Source organism: Syngnathus typhle, linkage group LG13, assembly GCF_033458585.1.
Source record: "Syngnathus typhle isolate RoL2023-S1 ecotype Sweden linkage group LG13, RoL_Styp_1.0, whole genome shotgun sequence".
Lineage (NCBI taxonomy): Eukaryota > Metazoa > Chordata > Actinopteri > Syngnathiformes > Syngnathidae > Syngnathus > Syngnathus typhle.
The window spans coordinates 8434766-8458941 of NC_083750.1; the positions used below are offsets into that span (position 1 = coordinate 8434766).

Below are 24176 nucleotides of genomic sequence, written 5' to 3' on the forward strand. Positions count from 1 at the left end.
CAAACGTGACAGAAGTAACAATGAGAGCGCCACTGCCCCCTGCTGTAGTAAACGCGCAATTACACTTTATTCTAGTACTGCCAAAAAAAAAAGCCTGTTCCCCAGGGTCACACGCGCCCCCCCAGGAATAGCACTGCGCCCCCCCAAGGGGGACGCGCCCCACTATTTGAGAAGCACTGACCTAATAACAGGCCACTTTATTAGGGACATATGGTCAAAGGTCACAGGTGTCAAGCTCTGGTCCTCAGGGCCGCGTTCCAACATGTTTTCCAAGTTACCCTCGTTAAACGCACCTGCGTGAAAAGTTTTAGCTCCTGCAGAACGTGAATGTGGCTAAAACTTTTCCCGCAGGTGCACTTAACGAGGGAATCACACGGACACTCCATTAGGTACACCGCCATTTTCAAGTGTGCCTAATAACAGGCTACTTTATTAGGGAACTATCATGGTCAAAGGTCACAGGTGCCAAGCTCTAGTCCTCGGGCCGCGTTCCAATATGTTTTCCAAGTTACCCTCGTTAAACGCACCTGCGTGAAAAGTTTTAGCTCCTGCAGAACGTGAATGTGGCTAAAACTTTTCCCGCAGGTGCACTTAACGAGGGAATCACACGGACACTCCATTAGGTACACCGGCCATTTTCCAGTGTACCTAATAACAGGCCAGTTTATTAGGGAGGCATCACAGAAAATAATTGAGAAGCACTGATGTAAAGAAACTTTATTGAACATGAGATCAATCTGTTATCTTGCATTAAATTAAATCATTTTTTTTTTTAGAAAATAAGACAAGCTTAATACATTAGTCACTAGCATTTAAAAACAATAAATCTGTTAGCTTGCATTAAATTAAATCCCTTTTTGATTTTTCAGAAAATAAGAGGCTTAATACATCAGTCACTAGCATTTAAAAAACATACTAACTGTACATAATCGTAACAGACATAAATATGCATGTATTAGTTTGGTGTTATGCAAGGATTCAAAATGTTTGAAAATAATTCACAAGGAGAAAACAGTTGCATCAAACAGCAAAGTGCATTAAATATCAAGAACTGAACTTAATCAATGTCCCAAATACTGGCTTCAAATAAATATTAACTTCCTATTTACTGTGCATAAAATTAGTAAGCGGATTGACTGCCCCTTATTGATGGGGCATCTTTACAGCAGCATTTAAATAAAAGAACTACAAATGAAAAATAAAAGAAAAAACCTAGAGGCTTGTATTCCTTTTGGACGCTGATAACAATCGCAGCAATTGTTTTTAAGCCATGCGATTGAATCGCTCATTGTTTATAATGGCTCCTTCAAAAAAATACCGATGACTCGATTTAAGAACAATTTACACGTATGGTACTATAAGCATGTTGGTAGGCAACACCAGACCGTAAAAGCTGCCACAAGATTGCTATTCGACATACTGAACGATCGCAAATTGCAATTTCACATGATTACTTCCATTTCTCCCGAACAATTATTTAAAAGAAAAACTACAACAGTAGCTAAAGGAAACGGGTTGGCAAATAAAACATTGAATTTGATCGGGTCTGCTGTGTTGAGAACTCAAGAAAGGCACCATCATGAAAACGAGCTTCGTTCTTGTCAGTGAAAGCGCATGCAACTCATGTGCATACAGTGAGTGTGTGTGTGCGTGTATACCAGTGATGAACTACGATGCGAGTGAGACAAGAAATGTGCAAGAACTGACATCTGCGGGCTCCTAGTATGGAATGCCGAATTTTCATATTGTGACGGAGTGTCACATGTGCTAGTTTATGATCATTGTGATTCCCTACACTGCCAAGGTTAAAAGTTGTGCCATGTGTGTGCGACCGTGTCATGGGTTGTGAGTCCACAACGTGACAGTACGGTCGGCGGATGATGACAGGAAAGAGAGGTCCTCGGTGTGCCAGCGGCATTGGATCACCTTGTCGCCGTGCTCCCCCACCAGTGTCACGGGCAGCTGCTTGGTCAGGTCACCTGAACGCAGAAAAATATAAAAGTGTACTTCTATGTTCATCACAACTGAACTGCACAGAATCAATGCATTAGACTAAAGTTTAAGCCATTCTTTTGCATACTAATAATACCACCAGAGGGAGCCACACTCAACAGCATGCATCATCATGAAATGCACTATGACAAGCTCCCAGGATTGGTCGACCACTCGACCTTGAAGGTTGGTGACCAAGACTTTGGTGTCGTAAGAGCCGGTGAGCAGGTAGTGCGCGCCGGGAGAGAAGCGGACCGAGCGCACGTCGCTGTCGTGGGGGCGGTACACCTGCACGATGCGCCCTCCCCGGATGTCATACAGCATGCAAGCGCTGTCCTCCTGTCCCGTCGCTAGGAGACGGCCGCTTGGGTCCACCGCTACCGAGGCCACGGGGCTGCCTGAGGAGGAGATGCAGATGCGCCCATGTCAGCAAACCCCGTGAGAGTTCCTCTTAGTGTCTACAATTGTTGTCAATACCTGAGCCGTGGAAGGCCGTGCCCACCACTCGCACGCAGGTGGGCACCCTAAGGTCCCAGAAACGCACCGTCTTGTCTTGGGAGCCGGATGCGATCATCCAGCCGCCCCACGTGTAAAGAGACAGGATGTGACCTAACAACAAAGCGCACATTTGAATGCACATTTGCCCGAATGGGCGCTGACTGGCATCAGTGAGTACCAACCCGTGTGCCCGCTGAGGGCGTGCAGGCCCTGCCCTCGCTGGCAGTCGGTGGTGTAGATGTTGCAGTCTCCTGCTCCGGCGCTGATCAAGATGGCCCCTCCGCTTTCTGGGCCCTCCATGAAGGCCAAGTCCCTGATGGTTCCGTCGTGCATGCTGAACTCCAAGTCAGGGCCTGTGGGGAAACACGGTGACTTTTTTTTAATGCCTGCCATGGCCACCGGGAGTCAGTGTAATCAAGAGAACTCGCATGACGACACTGAGATAAAAAGTTTGGTAGTGGTTTTCCACAAGTTCATCCAGACACACGTACTGTACCTGTGGCGTTGCAGGTCTCCGCACTGAACGGTAGAACTTTGACATATTTGTCATTGGAGCCAGTCGCCAGGAGCTGCCCACAGTGGCTCCAAGCCACGCAGTAGATCGAACCTTTGTGGTGTTTGTTCCTCTTGAAACGGACCACCGGCTGCTTCACTGGACTTGAGCCACTAACCAAAGAAAAACATGAGCAAAGGGAGGAATAATAATACTGTGGTCAATTTCTACACATTTGTCTGACCGCTACACTCACCTGGTGTCAAGCGTTTCCGGATAAGCGCAGACGCGGAGTGTTTTGGAGTTGGAGCCAACAGCGTAGAGGGCCCCGGACGGGTGGAAGGAAACGGCACGGACAGCCTGAGTGTCCTCGAGAGTATGCACGGGCACGAACAGTCTTTTTTCTTTCTCGCCACCCTGTTAAAAAAAAAAAAAAAAAGATTAGATCAGTTTCAAAGAAAAGTAGGACCTCGATATTAAAAACAAGCGAGTGTGTACATTGTGTGAACGCACCTCTGTACTGCGGGATAATGATCCCGGTGAATCACCTTGTGGACCTGCTTTGTGATTCTGCCCGCTGTCGACAAACACACGCAAAAAAAAAAAAAGCAGTCTTTAAAATGACTTCTCTGTTTGTTTGACTGCAAACCTTGCGACATGGCTCCAACCTCTGTTGGATGACGGGGGATTCATTTGGGGGCGAGACCAGATGGCCACCCGCAACGTGCTGCGGCGTGCTGCTGAGCGCCCCGCCCCCGCGGCTCCTATTGTGCTCCGGGCTGACGGAAGGGGGGTTGTTGTTGCACTCGGAGTCGGGTGCGTTGCCGTTGCACTGCTCGGCCAAGGACTTCACCTCATCCCCTAAATTCTCCATCCCCACATTGAGCTCTTCCAGCTTCTGGATGGACCTGACGACACACATCGGGCTCTACTTCAATGCGTTTTCTAAAAAGGCCTTGACACGATGGCGGGCAGCACAGATGGTGAAGTTGACATCCGACAAGCCGGAGCTTGTGTAGTTCTCTTGTTCTTTTTACCTGTTGAGAAACTTCTCCGTGAGGCTGTGCTGCAAGTCACTGGGTGGAGGTTCCGGCTGCACGCCGCCTTCTAATAACATCTGCTTGTACATCTGCCTCTGCTGCTGCTTCTGCTCCAGGTGCTGTTGCACACGTAGGCGCTGACGGTAATATTCCTCGTACTTCTCGGCGGAGTCCAAGAGCTGCGGGGTGAAGCAGAACAGCCATGCATTATACACTACACACAAAGGATCGTTTGGCTATAGCATTATCCTATCAGAAGGTTTGGGACTGACCTCGTTCTGTTCAGCAGAGCCAGTCGATGGTGCATCCTCTCCAGGAGCCGAGGCGGGACGCGAGTTTTGAGCTGCGCTAGAAGCCATCATGCTATCCACGGGCGTGTCGGTCCTTGACCTACATGTGACACATGTCAAAAGCTAGCTGCTTTGTTCCTCTGTTTTTAGAAAGAATTTTTTTATAGTAGATCGTTCTACTTACGTTTCTGGTGATTCCTCAAAAATGCTATGGCAGTCAGAGGTCTCCATCATGAGACTCCTGCTGAGGTTCTGACCGCCTGCTCCAGGGTAGTGGAAATTGGCAAAAGAGTGAGACATGGGGGAGACGCCTTTACCCGGTGCGACCTCGCCGCCACTCGCTCGCTTGTCCTGGTTGGACAGCCCGTAGGACAACCCGTCCAGAGCCGGATTTAAAGAGCGCGACATGTAGGTGTCGGCCGACTGGGGGCGCCGCAGGGGCGAGGACGGATACGGAGACAGCTTGCTGATGAGCGGCGTGAGCAGGTCGGCGTAGCCGGTCTTGGCCGGTTTGACCAGACGGTCCACGTGGATGTTGAGCTGCTTCTGTTCAAAGGCGCAGGAGAAGACACTGTGGGCCAGGTTCTGCATCCAGGACAGCAGGGACAGGTCCACGTCGTCACATCCGTTGCCGCACAGCATGTCCACGCCCAGCAGGACCTCGCTCTCGGTTATCTCTTCGCCTGTTGCCTTGCTCTAGATGCAAACAGATCAGAATTATTTGACAGCTCAGTCGCCAGCAATGACCCCCCCATACCCCAAAAAGCAGGGGATTACTGTACTACATTCAGTCCCAACCTGGCAGAACTCCACACAGCACTCATAAAGGACTCCCTTGAGGAGCAGCTGGAAGAGGCGATCCCCGCTGGCTTTGAATCCAGCCTCACTCAGCTTTCTATCCGCCGGGATGAACTCGGCCACCATGATGCAAGCCTCCTCAAAACACTGCACCCGGGCCGTGCTCGGGTTCCAGTCCTGACAAGACAATGGGAGGAGAGTCAAAAGCAATGCAACCACAAGGGGCCACAATGGCAAGAAATGTCTTACCTTAAACTCGGCATGGTTTGTGAGGCGAGGCAAGGTGAGTAGTAGACATAGTTTGCTGTAGTCGTCTTTTGAAGGGCAGAACTCCTCCAGGGTGTGCAGACACTTAACCGCTTCCTGCATGGTGAACTCCAACTTTAAAAAAAAAAACACACACACAAATGATCCAACTGGATTTATTTTCATGCTGAAATTATTATTACAACTGTTGTGTTTTTCCTTACATGTTGTGGCTCATCCTCAGCAGACATGGCGTTATTCACACACAGAGCTTCCAGAAACTTCTGCTTTAGCACGATGTAACGGAACCTGGGATGGAGAATTAGTCACTGTGATGTTTTGATGCCATCTAGGGTGTATTTTTATTTGTCCCAACAAAGACTTGTAGCTAAAAAAAAATCCAGTTATAACATACCTCTTTTTGTCAAACTTCTCCATACACTCCAAAGGCTGAATAAATTGCAGGACTTCATCCCATTGACCATCCAGCACGAGTTGCCTAAAACAATCACAAAAGTCCACAATTTTTAAGATCTGAAAAAAAAGCACAAGAGGAGAAAAATGTGTTGTGATCGAGGGTACCTGAGAAAAAGCATGTCGTCAGAGTAGAGGCCGTTGATGACGCCGCTCTCCTTTTCCAGAGCCAGCATGCTGATGTGCAACTTCCTGGAGTGGAGGAAGTCCAAGATCACCTTGATGATCTCCACCTCCTTCACGTTTATGGTTTCTTCCTCTGTCATGGTGACGACGGGCTGCAAAGAGCAATACATAAAGTAAATCCACATACCGCTGGAACAAAATGCTAATGAAAAACTGTAGTTTTAAAATAAAAGATGGCTTTCTGCAGGGTTTCATTTAACAAAAGGTGCACTCAAACTTTAGTGTCATTTTCCCAAGGACTCCCACATAACCTTACTACCAATTAGGTTGAATTTTGATTTGCATTGATTTTACCACAAAGACAGACTCACCAATTAGGTACATCTTTATTTAATTCCCCTTGCACTAATGATGATAAAGATAACCCGTCAGTGATAAGTTGTAATTTAACAGTATAATAATTATACTCGTGTTTAATTCAATGTCGAAACACCTCGCAGACTCATCCATTCAAGTTGAAGTGAATGATGACGAACAATTCAGGCGATAAAGCCAAAATATTCAAGCGTGCCTTTAAATATAAAAAGACAAAAACAAATTCCGAAATATATCAATATTAAAAACGATGCTAGGTTAGCATGCAAGAGAGCGTCGGTTAGCAAAGAGCCATAAGGAGATTAAGCTACTTGCTAGCATTACATGTCGAGTGAGCTAACGGATTACAGCAAAAGCAATAGTTACCATTAAGAGCTCATACCAATCTGGCTAATTTACCACGCGGCATTAAAGAGGGAGATTTGACTAGCTTTCTCCAGGCCGAGGACAGGAGAAGGGGGAGGAAGCAGTCATCATCATCAGCTTGTTAGCCGGGTGGGGTGCTCTGTTCCCCGGCGACAAGCGACGTCAGTAGTTGAGGGGCAACCGTGAGAAATACTCACCAGTTAGGAGAAAAACATGGGGTGAAAACACACAGTCGCCGTGTCTCCGTGACGTGAGAAGTGCACAGCACTCGGTGTTGTTTGAGTGGAGGCGTCCTGTCTGCCTCCAGTCACGTCGTCCTCCTCCAGCCGACTGTGACCCCCTCCTCCCGGCTTGATAGTCGTGTGCCCCGGCCCAGCCCAGTCTGGTGCTGCCTTCATGGTCACAGCCTCCACCTAAACGAAACAATGGACTTTACGTCGATGAGGATAATTTACTAATAGAATGTGATTATAACAATTTAAAAACAACAATCATTTGTGTTGCCATGGTGACAGGAAAAAAACGTGTTGCTTTGTCACCATGGCAACACAAGGCAGTTGTTCACAAAGTTCACAAGTGGCTAAAAATAAAACGTTCTTCAAAGACCACCAGAGGGACAAATGTATAAATCCAAAACACCCTGGGGTCAAATTGACCCCATGTAAGACAGATGAGTGCTGGACTTTGAAAATGCATCATGTTCATTCTAAATTTATCCAGATCAAAGTTAAAAAGTGTCAAAAGTACGGATACATAATGATAAAATAGACAGGAGGAATCTAAAAAGTTGCTGCATTTTAATAAAGCTTTAAGACTAGTTGAATAACACAACAAATGTACAAGGTCTGTTGAACATATTCAGTAAAATGAAAATTACAGGTTGGAAAAACTAGGATAGATGAAATGTCATTTTTTCAGTCTCTGTAAAATCTTCATTCATTGCCTCCTCGCGTTTCATTTTACAGCACATGGTCAACCTTCTTTAAACACACCGTTCCATCAGTATCCATCTGTTAAATGTTACAAAAAATACTTTACTGTATGCCAAAATACATCTGTACAGTGTTGATACATACCTGAACATAAAATCATAAAAGTCATATTTACAATTGTGGATCTTAGTCAACACTGATCACATGATGCCATTGCACAACAATTTGTCAGTCAGTGATAGTGATGATGGTCACACTCTGTGGATGTTACAATAAAAGCAAATAACTGTGGAAAAAACTTGCAATATCATAAAAGGCCCCGATTGAACACGTGGGAATGATGTATATATCTGTTAAATTAGAAAAGCTACTCAAAGGCTGCTTGCTAGTTCACTTGCCATTATATACAAATCAATTCAAGACATTTACGTTGCTCTGAATAAAACTGCCTTAAAAATATGTTGGACGCATTATAAAACTGAAATAAATAGAGTATTCTACTGGTGCATTCCACAAAGGGTTGTTGGCGATATGATCACTGGGAATGGCAAACACTCTTCTTGGCACTTGAAATACACACATAAAAACATACCTGTGTAGCAAGAATTGTACAGGCCGCCTCTATCTCATCCCCCATCAGACGGGCGGGCCGGGCCCTTTGCATGGCGCTGACAAAAACGACACGATCACAACAAACACAAAACAAACATAAGGCCGCACAGAAACCGCTCTGCCTCATTGAGGCGGGACATTCACTTTGGAGTTCCAACCAGGCGTCGCTTGCCTATTTTTGATCTGTTTTGGCACGTGAGGAAACATGGTGTCCGTTTAAGTCTTGTATGATGTCTGGGAAATTAATTTATCTTCTACTTTCCAGTTCTAGATCTTAGAATCGAAAGTGTTTCCAGTGTGGAAATCGGTTTGAGCATTTAATACATATCCTTGAAATCCATTTTAAGGTCCATTTTTTTCTTCACTGGTAAACAAAAGGCAAATGCATCTTACTGGTACTACTAATTAAATTCTAATAGGTCTGGTGCTTCACTAGCACTACTAGTAACATACATATGTCAACTAGTGCAGTTGAACTACTAGCAATCCAAACTAGTGTGCAAAAATGTTATTGTGAAAGGCAGAATCTGCAGGGAGTTGACGGCAAGCCCAAAAGGTTTGTAATTGCATTTAGTGGCCATACGATGGCAGCAAAGCACTTTTAACAACCAGACAAAGTTAAGGCCTGACTCAGTGAAACTCCTCCCCTCACCAACATAGTTCCTTGGCCCTAACATGGCACAAGATTGCGTCAAAGCAATACTTTTACACGAGACATGGCTTTGGTCTGAGCACAAAAACAGTGAGTGAGTCTCCTGCTGAAATCTGCAAAAATAATGTAAGACATTCCTCTACTAGTGCACTGAATCCTGTGCATTATAACACATGGACCTTAATTTGGATACCAAAGGATATGGAATAAATCTTCAAATGGTTTTTCATATTCCAGAGAAAGTTGCTACTTCAAGTGCATCTTTTTGGGGGTGCCCTGCTTCTTGTTATGCCACAGATGACTGGCAATGGTGATGGCATCCACGCTGGCTGACATCGTTTTGGCCGGGATCTGGCTAAACTGCTTCCTGTCAGAGTTGTACTTATAAAGATGCTCGATCATCTTGGCGCTGATGATCTTCGGCCCGATGCCGGTCAGCCGCGTGATCTCCTCGGTCTCGGGGCAGTAGGCGTACACCGAGCGAAACTGGCAACCGGTGTCGCGGAACAACACCAAGAAGTTATTGGCTTCGGATTTCTCAATTTCCTGTGGAGGAGGTTTATCAAAAAATATGTCACTGTGAGATGTTATCATATCAAATGAAATCACGGGGGAATGCTGAAGAGCTGACGCTGAACTGACATGCCGGAAATGAGTTGTTGAAATGAAGAATGCAAGACTATCCCATCTGTAGCAATTTACATTGTTCGTTAGCACTAAGCTAAGTGGACTTTAGCTTAGCAATTGACTTCAACTGGGAGTTTTTGGGTGCTCTTCAGCATTCGAACGACAAAGACGTACATCGATGATCTTGTTCTTCTGCCCTTCGTTGACCTTTCCAGCCAGGCAGCAGTGGGCCAGGGCATTCTGGATGATATGCTTGTTGGATTTAGCGCTGGGTTCCTTGTATAGTTTGGGTCCTGGATTGCAACAAGAGAGTGTCAGGCTGAGCAAAGCCCACAAAAAAACAACAACAACACAACACTCAATACCTGTGTACTCAGTGTTGGATGGAGTGGATGAAGTGGTTGACTCATTTTCCCAATCTTTCTCTCCGTTACGACTACCAGCAGAGGGGCACGAGGAGAACCCCCCAGCAGAGTCTGGCCTGTAGATAGCAAGCGATTAGGACACATAATATTTGAGGTACGCATTGCAAGGAGGATGGCGATGGGAATTAGCCTGCAAAGTGTACGGAAGACACCAAGCAAAGCAAATCAACATTTGAAAATGCAAAAAGAAAAAAGCTGAACTGACATGAGACAACAACAACTAGCTTCACCGAAACAACAGCTTGTGGCGACGTCTTAGCAAGGCTACTGACCTTCCCTTTCTTTCTTTGGGGGAGTTTAGAAAGAATGCAACGTGAGAAGGAGCTACTTTATTGCCTCTGAGGGAAGCATGCAATAGAGGGGAAAGGAGACAAGGACACAAAAAAAAAATGGTGTAAAAAAAATAGAACAAGTCATTAGTATGCATTTCAAGTCTAGTTAGTGTTACGTGGGTGAACGAACAGTGGGACACTTTGTACCAAGGAGTAAAATGTGAAATCCACAGCAATGAAAAGTGGAGAAAATGATTTACCTGTAGTGCTTCTTGTTATCTTGATGGTTGCTCTCGTTGTCAGTCAGATTAAGCGAGGCCAAAGAAACGCTGGACACCGAGTAGCCTCGAGGACGCACTCCTTCAGCAACAATATCATACGTTGTTACGTAATTTTATTTATTTTTTGCATGGGATTCGCACGTGGCCCACCTGTTGCTCTCACAGGCGGAGTGGAGGAATCCATGACATCCCTGTGCATGGATTTTGGGCGAGGCTTCTTCTTGAAACTTCCACATCGGGGCTTGACCACCTGATCCATTTCCTGCATTAGCTTGAGCTGCTTTCTCCTCAGAAACTCCTTCTTGATGTATTCTTTCCTATCCTTCTCATCGTCTGTCTTCTGTTGCTCTTCCTCTGCTTTCAACCTAATGGACAGGAAAGCTGATTGACGTCAAACTAGAACTTGGAGTGCTTTCAAAATGGAAAGAGACGGACCGTGCGGCTTCCTTCTTCTGCTCCTGGTCCAGCTCCTGCTGCTGCTTCTTCTCCTGGGCCTCCTTTTCCCTCCGCAGCCTCTTCTCCAGCAGAGCTGCTTTCTTGGCCGCCATGTCCTCTTCACCTTTTGCATCATCCTGGTGTTTAATGGATGTGGGAAATCATTCATATTTTTAAAAGATCCAACTTTTTATTTGTACTTTTCATCCAGAATGATCTGCAACTCACCTTGAAGAAGAACCCACAGCACATCTTCTGGTCACTTTCTCCAGTCGTGTCCTGAGCTTGGCTCTCTTGAGGCCAGACTCCAGACAGTGTCACCTCCACAAGTTCTCTTTTTTCCTGAGGGTGCTTGTTGCCCTGAGTCTCAGACACGGGTTGACACAAGACCTCTGAAGTCCTTGGCTTTTCATTTCTCCCCCGACTATCCTCTGGCTCAACGGTTTCCTCTTCTTTCTCTTTGGCTGCAGGAGGCTGAGGAGTGCCTGCACGATTCTTCTCCACCACCTCTTTGGCCTTAGTGTCTTCGTTGCTCTCCTTGCTCTCCCTGCTCTTGCTTTCCCTGGCTTCCGCATCGGAACTCAGGTACGCAAAGGAGCAGGTGTGTGTTTGGCTGGACGTGAAGCGCCTCAGTCTCGGTAAGCTGTCCACCGAGGTGGGTGTGTTGAGCATTCGATTGATGGGCGTGATCTTCAGATCGTTCGGCCGCGGCGTCCGAGTCGTCCTGGCGTGGAAGGAGGCGGGCCGTCGCTTAAGGCCGGTGGAGGGACGGCTCACGGGATTGGCAGAACAGGACGAGGACAAAACGGGGGATAAGGAACCCACCGAACCTCTGGTTGTTGCTCGGCCTGCGACACTGCTGCTGCGCAACTCACGGAGCTGCCTGGGGAGGAAATACACTCTTTTTTCATAAAGCCGTCGAAATGGATCCAATGAAGTGTTGGGGCTACCTGTGTGGCGATGGCGCAGGGGGAGGAATGACCCAGGCTTTTTGCTGTTCTTCTTTCATGGACATGATCCTCTCCTGCTGCTGCCCCAGCCGCTGCATCTCCGTCTGCAGGAAGCCCAGTGACGTGTTGAGCCTCTCGATGGAGCGAGTATACTCTGCGAGGTCCGATTCCCCTGGGGTTAAATCTGCAAGAATTGGTTGGATCATTGGCATTCGTTCGTAAAATTCTGAGGGAAAATTACGGCCATACCCATTTATTTTTTTAATTAAAAAAATAGATAAAAATATGTATAATGAAAGAAAGAAATCAATCATTTTTTAAATTAAAAAATAAAATATAAATAATGAAAAAATAGATCAATAAAAAATGTCCCCCCCCCCACACACACACACACACACTATTCCCAACATTTGTTTCCATCCCACCTCCATCTTCACAGGGAGATTTGGGAGCCGCACCATCGGGCTTGCATCGCTCCGCCCTCTCCATGCTTCCGTGGCTGGTTAGCGTCTTTGTCAAAGGCGTTTGAGCTCCACCTGAATTGGGGCTGAGCGGGCTCGTGACTCCTTTTCTTCGCACTACGTTCAGAAAAGCTGTTCTGGCCATCTTCTGACGATGCCGCGTGAAGGCTTCCTCCACCTGGGAAGAGGATCATATGACTTCTACCAGCCAGGATGACGGCAATTTCAAGTGTTTTTTTCCCCCCTTTTCTTACTTTCTTCTTCTGGGCTTCAATGGCCCTGCGCTTCTCCTCCAGCTTCATCCTCAGCTGGATCATCTCTGAGGCTATCAGGTGGGAGGGGTCTCGGGGAGAAGGAGTGACTGGAGAGGGTGATGTGATTGGCAAAGGAGGTGTACCGATCTAAAGAAAAGGCAAAAGGTTGAACAGTTTGCTGTTTTCCAAATGCCAAAGAGGCCACAAGATGGTGCCAAAGACCTAACGACTGGAAAATTATTCCTTGTAGACACAAACAACACAAACCTGTGAGTAGCTGTTCTTCACTGGCGTGCTAACATCGGCACTCTCTGGTGTGGTTCCTCCACTGCTCCTCCCCTCCAATTTCCTGAACTTCTGCTCGGCAAAGCTGGTCATGCGCACCATGCCGCCTCCGGAGCCACCGCAGGAGGAGGCGGGGCTCACAGTGTGAGATCTGGGCAGCGTGGGCGCTGAGCTTCTGTCTTCTCCATCGCCTCTGCCGCAGCTGGATCCGGGGTTGGACTCACCAACCCCTTTGCGCCGGCCTTCCCAGTTCTTCTCCCTCTCGGGGCACGAGCGTGACATGGTCTCGCAGTCTGGGTCTATATCTGAATAGTCTCTCAGAGATGAGTCTTCATCCAGGCTTTGGATTTCCTCCGTCCTCACGTGGATGCCTGTGTCGTCTGTTGAGAGCGAATTAGGGTCATGGTCATTGAAGCGGGCCTTCGCTGCACCCGGGTCATCTCCTTGACCCTCAGCCCCCGGAGGTCCCGAAGGTCGAGCATCGTGGAGAAAGAAGCCATTGTCCCTGTCTCCCATGCCCAGGCTGGCGTGGGGCCTTTCTGTGTCGTGGATAATCTTTAGCGCCTCCTCGATGCTCGGCGGGGTCGAGGGACTGATGTGGCCTCTGTGGTTACCATGGTGATTGGTGTCGGCGGGGAGGACTCCATTGGGATGCCTAAGGTCAGGGCAGATGGGTCACGACTGTGAAGCATCTAGCACCACTTTTTGACTTCTCTTCAGGATTAGCCAATGTCTGACATTGTTTTCTACTCACCTGCTTTGGTTCTTGATGGAGAAGGTGTTGTTCCTCCCCAGTGGCTTGCGGGGGCTGAAGTCTTCCTCATCTTCTGCGATGTGTCTACTTTGTCCGTTCACGTTGACAGGCGCGAGGGACACGTGACGCTTCATCCCACCTCGAGGTGATGCATGGTGACCTTTGAACCCGATGCCGTCGCTGCTGGCAGAGCGGGTCATGCCGCGGAGGGAGGGCGCCTCACAGAGCGGCACTGTGGCGTCGCCATCCAGAGGAATTTCAAAAGAGATTCCACGTGTGGAAGAGCTGAGGGAAGAATTTGTTTTTTAAAGATATTGTTTTTGTGGGGAAGGTGTGGAATTGAAGTACAAACCGTCTCTCCTGTGGCCAAGTCCCAACACAACCATCCACAAAGGACATGGAGCTAGATCTCTTCATTAGACCTAATTCAGACAAAAGGGCAAACGTTTCAAAAGTACACTATAATCCCCACAGAGAATTTCCCCAGAACGCCCCGATTAGTCAATCCCATGCTGCAAGATGGCGCCAAAGCACTACTTTATGACTAATTGTATCAAACAGGATAGAGCACAAAAGTACACACCTTCATCAGAGACGTCATCTGGGCTATCAGGGCTGTCGACATTGTTCTGCTTGGACACAGGAGCCGTATTTCTACGGGATGTTACAGGGTCACAGGCTGCGGAGTTACAGAGTTTACAATTAGTTTACACAATGTCATATACTGCTATTGATCCACCAAGATGAAGACCGTACCATTCGGGTTAAAGACTCTGGGCTGTACGAACGAGGGCTTGACCACTTCGAACCACCAGAAAAGCTCAGCCAGAAACACCAGGTAGTTACTCTGAAAGAACACGCAGGCAAAATAATGAGACAGTCATATACGTCGTGAACATTTCAGTCAAATCATTTACATGAATGGAGTATGTTCAAAATGCTGGATGATCACCGTGTTCCCCAAACCATTGGGTAGATCTATTAGGTCAAGACTGTTGTTGCTAGGTAACTGGATAAGACGTGTACTGGGAAATGTTTAATGACAAGCCTCTTGAAAGTAGTCAAAATTCCATCTGGAAATCAGTTTATGCATGTCAAACGTGCACAAATGGATACAGAAGGAAAATGTTAACTACAAATCCATTCAGACAATATGGGCCAGCTCCAATGACACAGCAAGTTAGCGTCATTTAGCCACAGCCACAATCGGTGCTTGTATTGTGTGTAAAGTTCTCATGTTTTTGTTGCTGTACAAAAAGCAGCAAGGGAGCAAACAAGAGAGGCAGGCAGAGACAGGCCAGGATTGGTTTGTCCTCTGTTTTACTGATGCTCGGGGGTCACGCACAGACTGTCACATTGATTCCGTCCGTCTGGCGGCGCGACAATCCTGGCTCTAGCAACAAAATGTCTCCACGTCCTTGCATGCGCATGAATTGTCACACAAAAACAACTCCGGCCTGCGACACGTACTAACGCATTTCAGTCTTTCTCGCATGACTCATTCTCCCCAATTGCGAATATCCCGCTGTCATTCTTATTATTCTCCAAAACAACTTCTCTTTAATGCCTTTCAGCTGTATCCACATTCAAACACCATCTTTTACCGCATTTTCACATTCACTATTTTACCCATTACAAATAATTTTACTGCATTAACTGAAAATTAATTTTTTTACACATTGATGAATATCAAATTATAATTATATTAATTATTGGAAATGTCAGTTTGATGTTGTGAATTATTACCTACTCAAAGGCAGATTTGTTTCATACAGTTCATACATGGGATTTCATTTCAATTTCATTTTTATTGATTTAAATTGGGAGGGATTTAAATGTAATTTGTTTGATCGGGATGCCTACCTTAATGGATGCATGCGCATACAGCATGTCCTCCAGGCTGAAGTGGCAACAGTGGTTCAGGTTAGTCCTGCAAAAGTCTTGCACCAGCTGGAGATTGTACAGACTGTCAGCCAGTGACATGATCTCCTTCAGGCAGATATCTGCTCGGCCCGGGGCGGGGTCAAGCGTGCACAAATGGGAGGGAGGGGTGACAGGAAGAGAGGGTAAGATAAGGATATGTTTAAACTGGACAGAAAATATTTTCTATTCATGCCATGCAAAAATTGGTCCAAAACTGTTTGGAACAAGTATATTGTGCTTTAACTTAAAATATGCCATCTTAAGTGTAAACAGTCAGTCGCTCAAACTGCTCCAGTAGTCTTGAAAGAATGTATGACAAATTGAAAAATGGCTGAATCATTAAGATTTGTGCGGTTTGACATAGGATAGCTATAGTATTTTTTCAGATGATCTTTAACTGTATCAACAAACACACATTAATGCCTTTTTTTTTTTTTTAAATTGGTAAGAAATGTTGCCAACATTCACATCTGGTGCACTTGTGTGCGTGTGTGCTCAGAGGAGCTGTTTATCTTTGAAATAGCAGCCAGCAAGTCACACAGCTCTTGTGACCAATCACAACCCAACCCAGAGAATTTTTAGAAATGAGAGCGCTCAGAAAAATGGCCTTTGTTTCTCCTCCTTCCTTCCTGCCTTGCAATTTTTCTAAGGTCATCATCTACACTGAGTTGCTTTAGGTTTGATAGCTTGTTTGTAGCTGTCGTGTGAAATTAGTGGATTTGTTCATCATTTTCTAGTGCAATAAAACATCAAGGAAACATGTGCAGACAACATGTGGACCCCCACCTTCTAAGCGAATAGCCTGTGGGCAGTAGAAATGGAGCAAAGCCGCCAGGGCGCAGCCATCTGTGTTGTCTTTCAGCAGGTTGTCCACCAGGGGGAGCAAAGGTGCGCTGTTCTGCTGAATATGCGCCCTCCTGTAGCGAGCCTGAAACCATGGCAACCGCACATCACCACAAATATGATACTGTATGTGTCATCGGGCTGGTTGGGATACTGCTTTTTGTTTTTTTTCATGCACACAAACGAGGGAGGGACCAATCAATTAAACATGCAAATAATCTGAAGCAAGTGGCAGCAATAAACAAACAAAATCTTTCACCTGTCATTTGTCTGAAATTACTTTATAAACAATATTAAATATAATTTTAAATTTGCCAATAGATGGCAGAAGTTCTAATTCATCTGCACCTGTTGCCACGTAAACAACGCAATAGCTTTGTGGTCAACTAAATGAGCCCCAATTTCACATTACATAAGTAAATTTGAAGGTAAGGATCGTCATTATTTCACTATATATACGGTACTTTTTGTGCCATGAGATTTTTTTTTTTTTTAAATATAAAATGTCAACATAAGAGTTAGAACTTAATTCTCCCTGCCTGTCTGCCATTTTATATTAAGGTTTGAGGCTACATGCAAAGAGGACTGGCGTTGGAAGGGGTCAAATGTGACTGGATTCTGGTTAGACACAAGGTGTGGGGGACAAGTGTGTTTTATGACTGAATGGACTTACAGGTACAAGTCTCCAGTACCATTTGTTGGGAGACTTGATGGTGACGGATGATTGGACAACAACAGGAGAGATTGGTATTAGGGCTAGTGCCAAACAAGTTCTGTTGCTGTATACCCAAAAGCTTTCAAAATGTCAAAACCTAGAAGGATTCAATGATCCATTTGATTTACTGGAAGAAAAAAAAAAAAAGATCAAGCGTTTGGGCACATTTGACATTCTCACAATCTCCACCCACAAATGTGCTTATGCAATTAGTCATAAGACCACCGTTAATGATTATTCACAGAGTCCCAGAATAGACAAAGTGTCTTGTGCTCCTGCACGAGTGTGTAAGTGTGTGTGGAAGTGCCTCCAAAGACTATATCCAGCTCAATGAATAGTCGTCTGTTGGGGCTCCCGGACTAGAGAGCGAGTGACCGCGCTTTAAAAGACCTCGCCATCCTTCATTGCTGTAATATGCAAATTACAAATCAAACAATGGGTGGTAAATCAATCACAGCAGAAACATGATCAAATTAGACACCATGATATGTTTGAGTGTGAAATGTACATCTGTGTCTCCACGTGCTGGTTGTGTCATACGGTCCTTATATAACTAGCAACCGGGCAGGCCTCTTTTTGCCTCAGCTGACTGAGCATCCCTCTGCCACATCTTTTTCTCCCTCACTCGGATCGCCCCATCCTCACTTTGCCTCTGTGTCTTTCTCTCCCGTCTTTGTCCGCTCTGACAGCAATGCCGCAGCTTGTGCCAACATTTCTCTGCAGCTGGCGCATGACTGAGCAGTTCATCTGTGTGCGCGCGATTTAGTACTGTTGTTATTATTGTGCAGGGGCGGCTAATGAAGTAGCAGCTAGCTTAGGATGAATTGAAATAATGAGTTTGACCCACCATATGGACAAATGGGAACTTCTAGGCCTGTGCAGTATCAAAAAACTAAAATGGCAAAATATATATCGTATTTTCCGGACTATAAGGAGCACCTTCAATGAATGGCCCATTTTAAAACGTTGTCCTTATATAGGGCGCACCGGACTATAAGGCGCACCATTAATGCATCATGTCCGATTTTTAATCCAAATCAAATCATTCTCCATTTTATCTTTTTTATTTCAACTTCAGACACAACAAATTACTTTATAATCACAAAATAATGATCCTTAGTCTTTTTGATTCATGATTCATAGTCAATTTAGGAATTTGGTCCATATATATTTATAAGGCGCACCAGACTATAAGGCTGTCGGCTTTTGAGAAACTTTTAGGTTTTTAGAACCGCCTTATAGTCCGGAAAATACGGTACTTGATTTTATACGGAGTTTGGATTATTTTTAGGTTTTTGAAAGGGGGTGTAAAAAGTAGTCGCACAAGCAAAATTAAAAAGCTGCTTTGGGAAGAGTGGGTGTTTTTACCTTGGGCGTAATGTTTGAGTCTTGGTGCGAAACTTCTTTCAGCTTCTGCTCTTCAACAAGAATGTCCCTCAGGTGTTCGTTCACCTGTGGAATGACAGCGATAGCATAACAAAGGTCACATTTCACGCAGGCATCGAGCGCTAATGATGAGTTTGTGTTGACGGGTGGCAAAAGTGTGAGACAGAAACAAAAGCCTCCACACATGTAATGTAATTTTGCTTTCAGCACCTCCTTTAATTATTGACTTTACTGTGATGCAACATCGTGGCCTGGGGATGTTGGAATTAATCAGCCAATCCAAAGCATGCAGTTTTGAACAAACGGAAACAATCCACTGTGTGTTTTGATGTCTGCAAATACGTCGTGCTTGTCTTTGCCTTTGGCTCGAAAATGTGATCACATGTTGAATGAGAGCCATCATGAGAACTGCAGAAAGATTCATTTAGAAACAATTCTCTGAATTCACTTTTTTTTTTAAAGATGAGGCTGATGTGATTGATTTAGTGCTTCATAAACTCTGACATAAATAAACGTGATCCGATCCGCTCAAATCGGGATTTGACTGCTAGCGTATTTACTTCTTACCTTATTGAGCCAGGTGGTGATGGCATCCTCGGTGTCATAAGGCTGCTCGTGGACCTGCGTGTCGATGTGCGAGGGCCCAGCAGCGTAATGTCTGTTGATGCAGGACATCACCCGCTCCACGCTCATCATCTCCACCGTGTACGCCATCATCAATGTGTCAATCAGTGCCAAGTGGGATGTCTGGAGAGAAATGTGTCGCAATTTCAATCATGCTAATTGCTATCGAGATCCAATAGTAGGTGGATCAATTTACTTAAATGTCTCATTCATTATATTGGAGGTAAAATCAAAAGATTCTCCTGGTGTGCATGATTTGACCACTAGGGGCAGTATAATAAAAACATGGAAAATAATACACAAGAAACATCACAACTGCTCAGTAAGTTGCAGCAATATGTAGAGAACGCATCTTAAAAGGAAATGAGGGGAGCTACTTTGATTGGCCGAGAAGCAGTTTGGTTGTGTTCACTCCCACAACGGCGCTAACGCCCATTTCTCACTGCACCCTCTATTAAAATACTAAGCACTTTGTCCGAGACTTGCACTGGCAACAAAAATAGGGTCACACAAAGCTTGACATTCTGCTGGCCTTTCTAATCTAACGCTGGGCCAGGCTGGGCCATTTGACCTCCACTTCCCTTTCCTGCCACACTGCAAATCCACTTCAAACTATTGTAGCATAGCAAAGCATCCATCTTCACTAAACAAACATCTCAAGTTAGCTGCTCCGTAACCTACAAGACCTCATCCCGCAAGTGACGGTTCTGTTGGCGAGCAGGTTGTGTTTCCCTTCAAAAAAAAATAAAAAGACTCTGCTGGTGCTTGACGTCTTCTCCACATGCTCATCCTGCCAATTTAAACAGACAGCGTGCTCTGAAAGAAATATGCCGCTGGAAACATACTACTCGAGAAGAATAATAAGTATGATACGTGACACCAAAACCTGACTCAAAAAGGGCCTGATGTCAGCAGCTCTTTTTTTATCATCTCATAATAAGAAAATCAAACACACTTGCTCTGAGAGGAAAATGCTCACTTTTCACATTTGCAAAACACCTAAATCTTCACCAAACATTTAATAACTGACAACACAGCTAGCATTCAGAGGCGTGACTTCTGATCATAGACCGTATACAAAACCTACATTCCTTTGAGCGGTCACATTTTGTAAACCTGTCAAACATGTTTCAGAATTCCATCATTGTACAAACATTACCCAATATTTGACATTGCATGCAGCTGTAATGCAGGATGACTGACTAAGCTTTGGGCAGAGTGGTTTAAGACTGGAGAGCCAGCAAAGATTCCCATCAAAACCCACAGCACTTTTTTTTTTATTAAAGCTTCACTGAGCTTTAATTTGCATAAAACTTCTTAATCATTAATGAGGGCAAGCATCTTATCTCTTCGTATGTGAGGGAGTGAGAGAGGTGCCAAGAATTCAATATACAGTACAAAAAAACCCGACGTAGCTTCTTTGGACAAATTTATCTTGCTAAAATTAAAAGCGTTCATATTAAAGCATCAGTATTCATCCTCACTATTGTGTGACCTTGCTAGAAGATATTTACAAAGGTCAATGCTGCTGAGCATACATAAGTGACCTCCTAGCCACGCCCCCACCCCAGCAAAAAAGTCTCTGCTTCACGCACGTACAGTCATGCTCACATTTGTGAAGGTCTGACAGACTTTGCAGTGTGTGTGTGTGTGTGTGTGTGTGTGTGTGTGTGTGTGTGTGTGTGTGTGTGTGTGTGTTGAGTGGAAAGGGGAGGGGGTGGCAACAGACACGTTCACTCACTGCGAGACCCCGCCCACCACTCTGCTGCAGTACTGCCCGTCATGTCCCCCTCCTCCTTCTCTTCCTCCCTCGTGCTTTTCCATGCTTTTCCTTTACGCCCCATCTCGCTCTTTTATTAACAGTTTCTACTCGTCAGCATCCCTCAACCCCCCCCCCCACACCTTTTTTTTTCTGCATCCATTTATCCTCTGACTCACTGACTGACTTACAGTCCTACTACTGTGAGTTATACAGCCTTTGGAAAAACGTGAGGTCATCAGTTTCACTCAAAAGTCAAAAGCAGGGTCTTTGACAATAAAAAAATATATATATTTGTGAAGCTTTGTGACCGAAGCCTGGATAAAAATCGACATTTGCTTGACTACGTTATTGAAATTTCATTTACTTAGGACATGTTTGGTCACATGACGGGCAGGTGACAAAGAGGAGAGAGAGAGAAGAATGAAAGGGTGAGAAAGATGGCAGAGGGAGGAGTCCGGGAGGGGAGGGCACACTGCAATGCAGACACCTTTTGACGTGATGGTCGCCAACCATGCTATTCTCACTCACCATGAGTATAGGCGTGCTGGTCAGATCTCTCTCTGTGACGAGTCTGTCCTGATCGGTGACATATAAACCTTTCTGGGCCAGCGCCTGGATGACGGCGTTGTGACCCAGCAAAGGTTTGACGGCATCGCTTCGCAGAATCAAGCTTCCCGCTCGGCAGTAGAGCTCTGCAGACTGGAGCAGGCTGGCCACTGGTGGCTTAAGGTGCTCCTGGTTGTATTGGTCCCTGTAGAAAGGTTCCACCAGCTCATCTGGCACTTCATCTGGAAGGTCAGAAAGAGAACAAGAGGATCAGGGGGTTGAATCGATTCGTCAATCCATCGTTGCCATAGTGACAAAAAATTCCAGATTCTCTCCAAAACACAACCATAAAGATAACAGTGCCTCAGTACTTTTGTTGAGTAGCGGATAAATGCTAGCATAGCATGTTTTGTGCATCACAGTAATGAGCTGAGAGAGTTCATCAAATCCACAGATTAAATCTTCACTTCTTCGGAATGTGTGACTATCGCTGCAAATGACATGTCTGTTTGTGCCTGCTTGGAAATAGCCCAGCCTGCTAGTTTCTTCAAATCTGATTTACGTGATGAGGTAATAGGATTACAGTTGTCTTCACAAAGTGCGGGCTCCTCATTGCACACAGATGTAAGTGTATAATAGACACTCAAGCATATCCGTCACATGGTTTGTTTAGTCACATGGTCTCACACACACACACCTTTGCATCAGATTATTCATGTGCATATCATTGAGTGTTTATAGATGGGTATTCCAGGCGGGAATTTCTTTTTGCGGCTTGCATCATAATCAAATAGAAGAAATCTGTTTTCTCACATTTGCTCCCACTAATAAATAACAGCAAGTTCAGTTCTAAAAAAAGAAACAACTTGTGATTGAACCGCTACCGTTTTCCAATGGTTATGGTTAATACGTCCCTCGCTGTGCCTTTACGATTAGTGACTAAATGGTGCAGTAGTTAAACCAGCAGACATAATAAAACGCTTTATCTTGTACTTTTGAAGAAATCCAACGTCAACTAGTCACAGCTATTTAAAAAGTACATTTGTAAGGGAGTGCCCCATGTTTAAACCAAATGTTCTTTTGCTTTACAAAACATGAAAACATTTTTGTCAACATAAAAGAAAGCGCAAGCCTGGACTAGGAGGAAAATATCTTTTGTGTTGGCCATCAAAGAGGAAAAAAGACAGGAAGTAACTGCAACAGGAAGTCCAGGAACGTAGATGACTGCTGCCTGGGATACCCCCAGGACACAGCTCAGCAATGTTTATCTGCTAACATTGCAACTATGCTAGGTGGAAAAATAAAATGATAAATCACAATTTCCCAAAGAATCAGCTGCAGTCCTATATTAACCAAATACAATCTTGTTTTTAGCTTCAAGACCTTACTGCAATGGATTATTCTACACAAGCCATTTAGGACAGCTTGTAAAATTAGTATGGTAATCCTAATTTACTGTGGTACCCGCTGTCCCTTTTCTGTGCTTTGATGATATAAGAGAATAGCCTGAAAACCATCTAAGGGCATTTGGGAAGTGAGCATGGCCGATGCTGCTTACGTCATAGCTCGTCTGGGTCATTGCGGGGTCTGCTAGCATTGCTGACACGTGACTGTCATGGTTCTGTCCCAATTTAACAATGTAGCATAGCATTAATTCTTTCACGCTTTGTTGCTTCTCCCCCCAAGCACCAATCATAATCCAAAACTACTTGAATGATTTCTATAAAATGTTATACAGGGGTGTGCAAATCATCCATCAACAGAAAATAATTTTAGTCAACATTCAAAATATTTAATCTATTACTGAGAAAACCACTTTTTTTTTTAAACAATTGCCAACCACTTTGCAATGTGCATCACTGCCACCTACTGGAGTGGAGTGGAACATTAAAAACTGCAACTGGTGGGCTCTATTGACCAACAACGACCCGATCGATTAATTGATCGTCTCTTACAGCCATTGAGACAAAATGGACTGCAGTGCTTGGCTGCAAACACCGGAGGCACTGTGGAATCAGGACATTTAGTTCTTTAAAGAAGAAGAGCATGTCAGTAATGAGAAGTTGAGCTGTTTTCATTGCTATTACTGGAAGTTGTTATTTTTCTGTACTTGCATTTTTATGTTTAAACACGGTCTTTTGTCCACAGACATCAACTATTCCAATCCAGGCCACACAGCCTTTTGGTTATGAATTGGGCCACAGTTGTTGGCAAAGCTCGGAGCGGAAAGTATGTCACCAGAGGGACATGGGGGGGAAACGAGGTTTTCAAAGAGGTGTTCTCACATGTTGCCTTCTCTGTCTTACTTATGCATCCTACTATCATTTCATGGTCTCTGGTGGTTAAAAAGGAATCACGTGCGACTGGGTTCAATACATGTCGGCATTCAGGCGTTGGTCATTTGTTCTTTTCTCAGTTGTGCATCCTGCTTGAACTATTCAAGAGGGCATAAAACTTTTTAAAAGTTCCACGAGCGGTTGCAGTTCCACAGCCAAGGAGTGTTTATATGTGTGATGATTAAAAAACAGCACAAATCCACATCAAGTAATAATAAATCCAGAGACTTGGCAAGTCTCAATACGAGTGGCAAGAAAAGCTTAAAGGCTGTGATTTGCGCAGGGGCAGTTCCTATAAAAGTTGACTGCCAACTATTTAATCTTTTGGATACTAAAAACCTGGTTATGGATTTTTAAGCTGAACTTTTTAGCTGCATGTAAAACAGCTAACATTGTCTGTTTT

General features: G+C 45.0%; 2 protein-coding genes across 3 annotated transcripts in view; both read right to left on the bottom strand.

Moving 5' to 3' along the window:
• Window positions 1–702: 702 nt before the first annotated feature.
• wdr47a (WD repeat domain 47a) lies at window positions 703–6856 on the bottom strand. Its single transcript, XM_061296270.1, has 17 exons — window positions 6699–6856; window positions 5940–6109; window positions 5773–5856; window positions 5582–5666; window positions 5361–5492; window positions 5112–5288; window positions 4498–5009; window positions 4296–4413; window positions 4021–4202; window positions 3652–3891; window positions 3497–3560; window positions 3240–3400; window positions 2987–3156; window positions 2673–2843; window positions 2470–2601; window positions 2172–2390; window positions 703–1979 (listed from the first exon to the last, which is right to left on the bottom strand). Exons 1-17 carry the CDS (start codon window positions 6699–6701, stop codon window positions 1837–1839), a joined length of 2763 nt encoding a protein of 920 aa, XP_061152254.1. The 5' UTR covers window positions 6702–6856; the 3' UTR covers window positions 703–1836.
• Window positions 6857–7480: 624 nt separating this feature from the next.
• The window catches only part of camsap2b (calmodulin regulated spectrin-associated protein family, member 2b), a 39962-nt gene continuing 23266 nt past the window's right edge, over window positions 7481–24176 (bottom strand). The window contains exons 5-24 of one of the 2 annotated variants that reach the window (XM_061296269.1): window positions 21420–21679; window positions 19073–19252; window positions 18488–18571; window positions 16348–16489; window positions 15502–15641; window positions 14395–14485; window positions 14222–14317; window positions 13991–14060; window positions 13639–13923; window positions 12867–13539; window positions 12600–12746; window positions 12343–12523; window positions 11885–12068; window positions 11163–11817; window positions 10935–11071; window positions 10650–10864; window positions 10479–10578; window positions 9887–10002; window positions 9696–9814; window positions 7481–9440 (exon numbers count right to left, since the gene is read on the bottom strand). In XM_061296269.1, the coding sequence (XP_061152253.1) occupies window positions 9141–9440; window positions 9696–9814; window positions 9887–10002; window positions 10479–10578; window positions 10650–10864; window positions 10935–11071; window positions 11163–11817; window positions 11885–12068; window positions 12343–12523; window positions 12600–12746; window positions 12867–13539; window positions 13639–13923; window positions 13991–14060; window positions 14222–14317; window positions 14395–14485; window positions 15502–15641; window positions 16348–16489; window positions 18488–18571; window positions 19073–19252; window positions 21420–21679 (4175 nt within the window). In that variant the 3' untranslated portion in view covers window positions 7481–9140. Of the gene's footprint in view, window positions 9441–9695; window positions 9815–9886; window positions 10003–10478; window positions 10579–10649; window positions 10865–10934; window positions 11072–11162; window positions 11818–11884; window positions 12069–12309; window positions 12524–12599; window positions 12747–12866; window positions 13540–13638; window positions 13924–13990; window positions 14061–14221; window positions 14318–14394; window positions 14486–15501; window positions 15642–16347; window positions 16490–18487; window positions 18572–19072; window positions 19253–21419; window positions 21680–24176 lie in introns of both variants that reach the window. The other variant, XM_061296268.1, reaches the window with a different exon arrangement.